At 40.7% G+C, this 10,528-nt stretch overlaps 1 protein-coding gene across 3 annotated transcripts in view; it reads left to right on the forward strand.

Moving 5' to 3' along the window:
* Positions 1-10,043, forward strand: part of LOC124280477 (glutamate receptor ionotropic, kainate 5-like) — a 64,353-nt gene extending 54,310 nt beyond the window's left edge. For all 3 annotated transcript variants that reach the window (XM_046716416.1, XM_046716417.1, XM_046716418.1), the window contains 4 exons: positions 3,713-4,016; positions 5,653-5,870; positions 7,973-8,238; positions 9,688-10,043. In XM_046716416.1, the coding sequence (XP_046572372.1) occupies positions 3,713-4,016; positions 5,653-5,870; positions 7,973-8,238; positions 9,688-9,934 (1,035 nt within the window). In that variant the 3' untranslated portion in view covers positions 9,935-10,043. The remainder of the gene's footprint in view (positions 1-3,712; positions 4,017-5,652; positions 5,871-7,972; positions 8,239-9,687) is intronic.
* The last annotated feature ends 485 nt before the right edge of the window (positions 10,044-10,528 follow it).

Genomic DNA, 10,528 nt, shown 5'->3' on the forward strand with positions numbered 1-10,528 from the left:
TAACGTCACTGGTTAGCTTCCATATATCCCATAATTCCGTTTTCTGTTTACTTCCGGTTTACCAAAAATGGAAATGCAAACTGTCGCCTGCACCCCAAGGAAAAGAGGAAGTCGAAATTTATCTGCTGACGAAGAGAGTGTAATCCAGTCAATGGTTGAGGCCAACTCTATAGTTTATCATAGGCATGCGAATGTCGTAACGCTACGAACGTTATGTATTGGAACACAAGGTTCCAGCCGTTTGCATATATATTTCAAAGACATATGATCCCAGCTCCGTGTGGGACTTACTTCAATTCCGACAACAGAAAAGACATTTTACTGAAAAACTATAGCACAGCTATAGATAAAATATCATGAATCCATGAAATAATATTAATAGTAGAAGCATGTTGTCCGTGGATAGAAAATGTATAAATATTGCAAACAGGAGTTACGCTTAGACGGCTACAGTCTTAATGAATCTTTGAATTCCCACAAGACCTAACGCTCACTCCTCACTCCTTAAATTGTCATGACTGTATGGCCAAGTCGTGAAGATGCTATCAATATCATTTATTAATTATTTGCCAAGTCTGTCAAAAATTGTAATGGATCAACACACATTGCCAAATCCTTTAACATCAAACAATATAGATGTTGTGAAATTAATACCATTAGCTTTTATCTGAAATGTGCATTCAATGCCAATAGAAACTGAATATTTTACTAGCACCACGTGCAAGTAGATCAAACTGTAATTGAACTATAGGCCCCAGGGCCAACACTGCTGAATAAAATCGATCTATTATTCGACCTTACTGTTGACAGGAATCTCATGAATAATAGTGTGCAATATCGTCAACATCTGAACGCCTTCACAGACGCACATTCCGGAAAGATGTCTTGAAAAACATGAAGCTGCGTCTAATTTATAGATGAACATAATTTCCTCGATACTCATTAATCAGATGAATCTTCATTTAGTTCAATTCACACGTGACTGCAATAAATGCATAATTCTTTTTAATGACTTCAGGGTCGGAAAACATGTATTATATTTCATAAGTGTATTATAGAACGTTGATTTGCTTCAAATAAAAAAATCGAAGAATGATAAAGAAATTAGGCCTATTGCTGAAATGATTAGTAAAAATATAATTAAAATCCATCTGTGGGAAGGGATGCCAGACGGACATATCAAAACAAACTCGGATAATTACTCGGAGTATTGACTTTCAAAAATAGCATATTAATTACCAATGATATCAGTTTTTCATAAAATCACTTATAATTCTGAAACGTTGCCGATGAACCTGGAATCGTGTTCAGATGTGTTCATAAATACACTCACACGAACGCCCAAGTGCACTTTGCGCCCTATTGGATAGTGTTTACAAAATCACGTTTCGCGAAGACCGGTATTGAGACGCCAATTACATCACTTCTATTTCACATTCAGCGGCAACAAATGCATCACTGAATTCTAAGGCTGGGACTCGAATCCGGGTCGGGTACAGCTGGCATCGAGTCCTACTTCTAGGAATCGAGTATCCGGAAAGGGAGAGAGCTCAATAATGACAAGGGCAGACAATAGCTTGTCTTTTTCATTTTTGACGTAACACACATTTACATCATTGAGTGAGTGAGTGAGTTTAGTTTGACGCCGCGCTCAGCAATATTCCAGTTATATGGCGGCGGTCTGTAAATAATCGGGTCTGGACCAGACAATCCAGTGATCATCAACATGAGCATCGATGTGCGCAATTGGGAACCGATGACATGTGTCAACCGCGCCAGCGAGCCTGACCACCCGATCCCGTTAGTCGCCTCTTACGACAAGCATGGGTTACTGAAGATCAATATTCTAAATCGGAAAGTCACATGTTTGTACGTCATTGGTATTGTCCGATTAATGGAGCATAGTTTTAATGACTGTAATTTATCTGTGCATAAGCAGTGAGTAGTTAAGTTACAGTAGCAGCAGGAACGACACGTTCGTTGTTATAACGAGGAATGTAAGTAATGGTGTTACTCCCTATATTGGTTAAACAGACGTAAATTAAATAGCTTGAGGTCAGTTTTAATGTCTTATTACCACCTTTATAAGTTTTCGATAATAATCTTTGTCAAATCGTGATTGAATATTCAGAAAGTTTACCCGAATGTATGCCTTACATTTCCGGGTACTCGATTCCGATTCGGGTAGGTACATGCGGGTACTCGATTCCATTTTTTCCTACTCGTCCCATCCCTACTGAATTCCTCATGCATTTTAGATTCTAATTACAACTGGTCTTTGTCACCAATGCCAAGTGTCTAGATAAACTGAAACGAAAGATATTGGGGTGGAAACAAATGCTGTGCTCGAAAGACAACACCTGTTTGAAAAGTAAACAAAGAAAATTTCAGACTTTACACTGTGTAGCATTTTTTCAAATTTGCAGACACCCATTTGCATGGAAAGAGCATAGTAGCAAGAAATAGGAAATTAAAAATAGATACAATACAGGAATGTGATGTGTTTATACGAAAACTGTCAAGTTTCTGTGCAGCGTGACGCCGTGACTGACGCAAAATCACGCAGAACGACAACGGTAATAATCGGCATTTCTGGCTTCTTCTCTTTCTTAAATGAAAACGATAAAAACATGTAACAATACACAGATAGCCAGAATCATTCTGATTACTTACATTTCATATTTATGTACAACCGATCAAGGGAAGGGTCCTCGGAAAACCCATGTCAGCCGCCATTTTTCAAGAAATCTCAACGGTAGTGATGCCATACGTCAACATTGTTGTACATATTTGGCAATTTCTCTGAGGTGAAGGTCGGTAGAATATGGAGTATACACAATCACCATATCCCGCCGATTTCACTTTCAGTATCATAATGTAATCGTTCGGATATTGTTTCATGAAACTAATTTAATTATCTACATTTAGCCTTGTTCAATATCATATCATACGTGGGTATAGCGTGTGCGTGTTTTATTCTTTGAAAGTGTTTGTTTTAATAATACTTACAGAAGAAATTCACACAGTTAGTGTAGTAAAGCATATATAAACCTTTACACAAGTGTTAAAAGATGAAACGTAGGCATCATGTACTTGTACAACATGTATTTTAGTTCCTATGATGTGCATAGTTACAGTTTCGTATGTAACTCTTCGTCAGAATAATTTCCAATATCGAAGTCCAGTCCACGATACACCCTATCCTTTCTTTGCTGAACTGGCATCATGAAAGCAGTGTTAGCCATGAACGCCATTTGCGAGTTAACCACACTGTTAAAAAGTTAGCGGAGGTCCTTAGGTGTGTTAACGTAACGTCACGTTAACAACCTGTTAAAAGTTAACAGAGTTTTGAACAAGAAGATAACCCTTTGTTATTAGTTAACAGTCGGTTGAATGTACTTAACGGCTGGTTAAAAGATAACCGAGTTTTGAACAACCGGGCCCAGATCCTATCTGGAAACTGATTTAAAGTCCATAATTGGTGCGGTAGAATAGCCTAGTAGTGAAAGCGATTGCTCGTCACACCGAAGACCCGGGTTCGACTCTCCAGACGGGTACAATGTGTGAAGCCAATTTCTGTTGTCCCCGCTGTGACATTGCTGGAAAATCGCTAAAGGTGGCGTAAAATCACTTATAACAGTTCATTTAAACACTTTCACTTTTCAGTAACTGTTTTTAAAAATTAATATTCTCATCATGTCGATACTTTCAGCAAATTGACCTAACAGTGGCGGCACTGACCATCTCGTCATCTCGTCTGAAAGTGATGGACTTCACCTACCCGTTTGGGTACGATAAGGGTGTGGGCGTGTACCGCATCCCGAGTGCGGAGTCCACCCAATGGAAGATCCTGTTCTTTCCTTTCACGTGGCAAGTACACATGTGTATGGCCATTGCCTTTGTGTTCTCGGTGACTCTACTCTACTGTCTCCAGTGGGCCAACAGACACAAGCCGAAGACCGGCGTGGATTTGGGAGACACCACACTACTGATCTGGGGAATGTTTATACGATACAGTGAGTACGCATGGACAATTCGTAATTCACATCGAGAAACTCTATATCAGCTTCAGAAACTATCCACTCATCAACTCGAATCTTAAGGTCTGATTCGACATGGAGAGTGGCTGATTGAGAAGTAAAACTCTATTGTTTAAAGAATTTACTTTGAAGAGAAAATACAGGCTCTATTTGAATACTCAAACAATTTGAAAACGCATTGTGGATTTTGACTCGTAATGCGTAATGAGTGACTGGAAACTTATATGATTGAGGATATATACAGTCAGCATTATATCAATGTTGCATGCCTTCAGGCCTCTTTGTTTTCTGAAGTGTGCTAAAAACTGACTTCCAGAATTCCATAATGCGGTTTCAAGGTATGTCGAGCTGTTATTATATTCGTCTTCATATTCACATAGAGATCGTGATTCTCGCATAGGATGCAAAACATGCATGCCTCCCTTACAACAAAGCTGGACATAGTCATGGTTTGATGTCTAAAGTAAAATTAATGGAACTATTATGATTAATGCGGAACAAAAAAAAGGGTTGATGCATGTGTCAGATGTTTATGATCGCTTTGGTGAAAACGATAAGCAGGGTTATGGTGCTGAAAACCCCACTATCAAAGGTTTCTGGCCTGCTCAAAGGACATAGCCCTGCACAGCAAATGGCGGCGCTTTGGACGAACTGGACCACCGGTGCCTATTTGACTAAAAGGATTGGGGGTGTAACATCGTCTCGAGTAGTAGTTGATTTTGTGGTATCGTAAACCGACAGCAATGACAGTTGCAATGCTCACAGTCGGGTGTATATTTACTTGCCTACGATGGAATATAGCATCATTCTCCTCACTCTCTTGAAACCCAAGATTTAAACTTCTGTATATATTGGGTGAATTAACGAGGCAGTTTCGGCCATGTTCAGCTACGCAGTAACTTTCCTGTCATAAATATTTTCTAAAGATTTTGAAAAACTGAAACGGCTGCCAAAGGTCTGACCAGGAAATATCTTTTATGAATACATATATCTTCAATAATAACAATACAATACAATTTGTGTTCAAGAAAACTATATTTTACATTTAATATATTGTCCTGTTATTCAAAAGAGTGAACACAGTCTTCTTTGTCGAAGGCACTGGAATTTCCTATGCACAGGTGTGTCTTAGAAATACCAGGAAACCTTTGATCATGGAACTAATATCTCGGTCTGCCATAACCATTTTTCTTGATTTGTTCAAAACCTTGTTCGTGGGTTTCGCAAAAGCGATAAACCATCATCACATCCGGCTGTACCCTTGAAGATCCGGGTTAGAATTGATCTTCAGTAACCCATGCTTGTCGTAAGAGGCGACTAACGGGATCGGGTGGTCAGGCTCGCTGACTTGGTTGACACATGTCATCGTATCCCAATTGCGTAGAACGATGCTCATGTTGTTAGTCACTGGATTGTATGGTCCAGACTCGATTATTTACAGACAGCTGCCATATAGCTGGAATATTGCTGAGTGCGGCGTTAAACAAAACTCAAGCAGACACTTGACCAGCCAAGTCAAGTTGACATGCCATGATACGACTGAAATGCTGTTCAAACCCGTTGACATTAAACTGCACCACCTAGTTTAACGTCAACTCCCGCTACTCTACAGGCTACGACGTGAAATCGACATCCCTAGCAACCAGCTTCTTCATCAGCTTCGTATGGCTGTTTGGTACCGTCACTACTGCTATTTACTGCGGAAACATGATGGCATTCTTTGCGGTATCCAAGGAAACACTGCCTTTCCGTACAATACCGGAAGTAGCTGCTCAAAGCGAGTACAAATGGGGCACACAAGGGGGCTCGTTTTGGGTGAATATATTCGAGGTGAGTATGAGTGTATTTCCTTGTTCACAGAATGTTAATTGGTGATGTTGGGCTGTATTTGGCGTCAGTTTATACTACCCAGAGGAAGTTAGGTTTCTTTAGAAAGGACCAGACCGGGTTTTCTGTAACATATTTTGAGTAGCATATCGTCACATGAAGAAAATTCATGAAAGAAAAAAATCGTTGACGTGAGCGTAGGTTTGGAAGAGTTATTTCCCCTGAATTTCGAACTATTTTACGATACCGATATTTTACGTACGATTCAGTCGTTGTGAGGGCATTTTATGAATGACAACCTTTTTATTCTATTTTGATGCCACGTTTCTGTAAAGATCCGTAGTACGTTGTCGAGCAAGTAAAAATGAGCATATCTGCCATGGTTATCCAGTTCAACAAATGTTAGTCGACAACATCATCAACACCAGCATCTAAACTTGCCACCGCAAGACCTGAACCAGCACCAATACCAACCTCCCTCTTACCGAAAGACCACACACACACACACACAGCGAAAGACCACACACAGACACACACACACACACACACACACACACACACACACACACACACACACACACACACACACACACACACACACACACACACACACACACACACCACCACCACCACCACCACCACCACCACGTCTACCGCCTCCGAAAGCAGCAAGATGGCATTGAATCATACTGTGCCAGCTTTCAAAACTTAAAACTTTACAGGCTAGACTAACATCATTTCTCTGAAATGAACATATTTTACAGCAAAAGACAGTTCCTAAATTATATATAAAAAAATATGATAAAAATGAGCCTAGAGACTATCTTCATTTGTGGTAATCTGGATTTGCCACATAGTCTAAACTTGCATGGGCTGCATTGGGTATGTTTGTTTCAAGATCTGTATGACAGACTAATCACTCGTAGTACACCCAAAGCAAACACGAATCTCTGGGTGTTGTCTTCTACATTGGATGCGACTGCTGCTGTGCATTTGTTGGTGAAACTTCCCAAGCAAATAGACGTCAGAATAAAGGAACATGTAACATGTTACATATACCTACAAATCAGGACACCCAAATGCGCCTCAGAGTACATCATCAACAAACCTAACTGCGTCAACAAGAGCAATGCACAAATCCTGTCATACAATCGCCATTTCACGAAACGGTAACGAGCAAGAACAGTTGAAATCCTCGGACACAAAGTTTTTAACAGGGACCAAACATACCCAATCCCAAGTATCTACAATGAGTTAATGAAGCAACAAACCACTAAAGCCATCATCTCTAAAGAATCAGCACCTTTGTATCTCGTTATGTACAGTGGGCTTCTTTCCATTGTTACTATATCTACAGTCTGTACCAACTATTATCATTTATTATTGTTTTAGTAGAAGTTTACAAGCCTGGGTCCCGATCCACAAAGTGTTCGTAAGGTTACGACATGTCGTAACTCTATAGTTTACCATAGGCTTACGAATGTCGTAGCGCTACGAACGCTTTGTGGATCGGGACCCTGAACTGTATTGTCTTACTTCAGTGTTTCGTCACAACGTCACATAGATCCATACCATTACGGCCTTAAAACCCTCGCTTAACAACGGTACAAGGATCTATACCGAAACGTCGTTTAAAAACATGTCTTGATTTACGGTTGGAAACCGACTTCTAAACGTGCTAGTCAAACAGCTAGCTTCTGTCGACCAATGCAAAGCAAAGTGAGATAGTGAATAACAGCTTGTTAGCGAAGTTGGAACACAAACAGAAGGACTGATCCAAAAACATTTAATTCACTAATCACGAATTTTCTGATCCATCACTTGATTGTCTTGTTTGGAGAACTGCTGTGCATCGTCAGGCAAAACCCAATACTTACAGATGTTGTGGATGGATGGTGCTACCAGCAGGGCAGGGCATTCTTACCCTAGTCCCGAAAACCTGGTGTCACCGATGATTTTTTATCGATTTTTAATATTTTAATACCATTTTTCATCACGTCTAGTAGCAATTGTTTTGGCGGATAATGGAGACTTATTACTTAGTGATGTTAATATCTTTATATTAATCCATTACTAAGTTTTCACTGACTCGCATTATTTTGCAGTTTGGTAAATCCAGTGATTATAAAGCAATATGGAGCGGAATTAGAACCTTCAACCAAACGGACCCAACTGTACTCCACACGGATGAATATTTGCACCGCAGAAAGGTTGAGGCTGGCAAATACATATTTTTTGTGGAAGCGGACATGTTAAAGGGCTGGGCCCGTGAAAACTGTGACTTGAGGTTGCTGGAGGATTCCGTTTATCAAGTACGATATGGAATAGGATTGCCGATTGACTCTCCTTACACGAAACTTTTCTCTGAACAGTGAGTAAGATACAGTACATTGCATTTAACTCTTCGTATCAATTTTGGGCGGTGGGGGTTAAAGCGTTGGCTCCTCACGCCGAGGACCCGGGTTCGATTCCCCAGATGGGTACAATGTGTGAAGTCCATTTTTGGTGTCCCCCGCCGTGATATTGCTGGAATATTGCTAAAAGCGGCGTAAAACCAAAATCACTTCAAGTATGGATCTGTCTACGTATTGTCACATTGTTCTTTACATTGTACTGAGACTGTGTCTTTGACTAAATCATGGTCTGTGTTCAGTATACTACGGTTATAGCGAACTCCATGGAAGTGCCAATATTAGTTCCTTATAATCGTAGTTCGTTTTACACATCAAAACTGAAATAAATAGCAAAGGTCAGGAACCCAAACAATTCGTTATATCCGTCAGATCGTTTTAAGCGTGGTCATTATAAACGTGGTCTTCGGTATATATCAGTATAAACATAACAGCATACAACAGTGTTCATTCAGGATACTGTTTATCTGATTTTACATTCTGGATTTTCCCGGATAATTTATCTTCAGAATCATATGCTTGTCCTTACAAGCGACCAACTTGCAGGGTTCATGCATGAATGTCGTTCGCTTTACGTCAGGTTGCAAATTTGCACAGGACGACTGAAAAATGATCCGTTGCTTGGAAACATGAGGTCATTATCAATATGCTAGGACAGCACTGTGGCTGATAACTTACAGGCTGGTTCATCCGTTCATAATATGCATGAATGTATGTGCGTGCGTGTGTGTGTGTGTTTGTGCGTGCGTGCATGTAACACTAATCGGCTTCCCAGGCAAACACATGGTCATAACGGAAGGTCGCGGGTTCGATCCCCGACAGTGTCATACCAAAAGACGTTAAAATATGGTACTTGTTGGTCCCTGACTGGCGCTTGGCATTAATGGGTACAACAAGGACTGGTCGGCTCGGAGTCAGTATAATGTGTCTGAGTGGGGTATTCATGCTTCACTGCGGCATGGTATCTCAGTAGGCTAGCACTATAAAACCAGCTTAAGTCTGGGCTAGTACAAGCAGCCGCACATACACATACACACGCATGCACGTCGTCATGTGAGCGAAATATTCTCAAGTACGACGTTAAACCCAATTTCACCTCACCTCACAAGGTCATACGATATATTTTGCAATTATCCAGACTCTGATAAATAGTACTGTATGACAAAATACAACATCAATCATTAAGTCCAGTCAAACACCGTTGTATCGAACTTTATATGTCGAATTGCCTCGAAGTAAAGGCTTTACACAACGTAATGCATCTTCAGTCATCTTTGGGCGTTTTTCTCGAAACTCGGGTAACTCGAAGTATTTTTGCAGATCCTTTCAGTTTTGACTGCAGATCATAAATTCAAATCTAAATATGTAAAAATGAGTTTTCTCAACGTCTATGTTGTTTTTACGCACAGGTTAGTGTCATTCTCCGAAGAAGGTTTGTTTGTGGCCTGGAAGAAAAAATGGTGGCGAGGAGAGGATGCATGTTCGGATGGGAAGAAAATGGCAACACGAGCCATGACGCTGGGGGACCTGCAGAGTGCGTTCTATATCCTGGTGATTGGTATCTTCATGGCGTTCACCGCCGTCATGGGAGAAAGGGTGGTACAGTGTAGACGGCGATGTCAGTCGGGAGGTATACCACAACATCCTGATTCATAGTATCCGTCTCTTCTTCTTGGAATGAGTGAGTGAGTGGGTTTTGTTTTACGCCGCACTTAGCAGTCATCCTGCTAAATGGCGGCGGTCTGTAAATAATCGAGTCTGGACCAGACAATCCAGTGGTCAACAGCATGAGCATCGATCTACGCAATTGGGATACGATGACATGCGTCAACAAAGTCAGCAAGCCTGACGACCCGATCCCGTTAGTCTCCTCTTACGACATGCATTGGTTACTGAAGATTGATTTTAACCCGAATCTTCACGGGTCCCTCTTCTTGAAACATGGACCACTCGATATTGTTGCTTTAATGACTTATGTGCCAAATTATCTACACACGATGTGTGTTTGTTTGTTGTTTAACGTCGCACAGGGCAATATTCCAGCTAGATGGCTGCTGGACACCATCAAGGTGCCATGTTTACTCCGGTTGTCAACTTAGTTTCGCTACAAGGGTGTCAGCTTTATGGGGTTTTTATGATTGTGTTAAGTACTTGGAAATGATGACAGACAAAGATTCATGACAAGGTAGAAATGGGATTCGAACCTTCGATGGCTACTGTATGTACAGGATGCGTTTCAGCGTCAATATA

This window comes from Haliotis rubra, unplaced genomic scaffold (assembly GCF_003918875.1).
Source record: "Haliotis rubra isolate DU_JTF1 unplaced genomic scaffold, ASM391887v1 Scf268, whole genome shotgun sequence".
NCBI lineage: Eukaryota > Metazoa > Mollusca > Gastropoda > Lepetellida > Haliotidae > Haliotis > Haliotis rubra.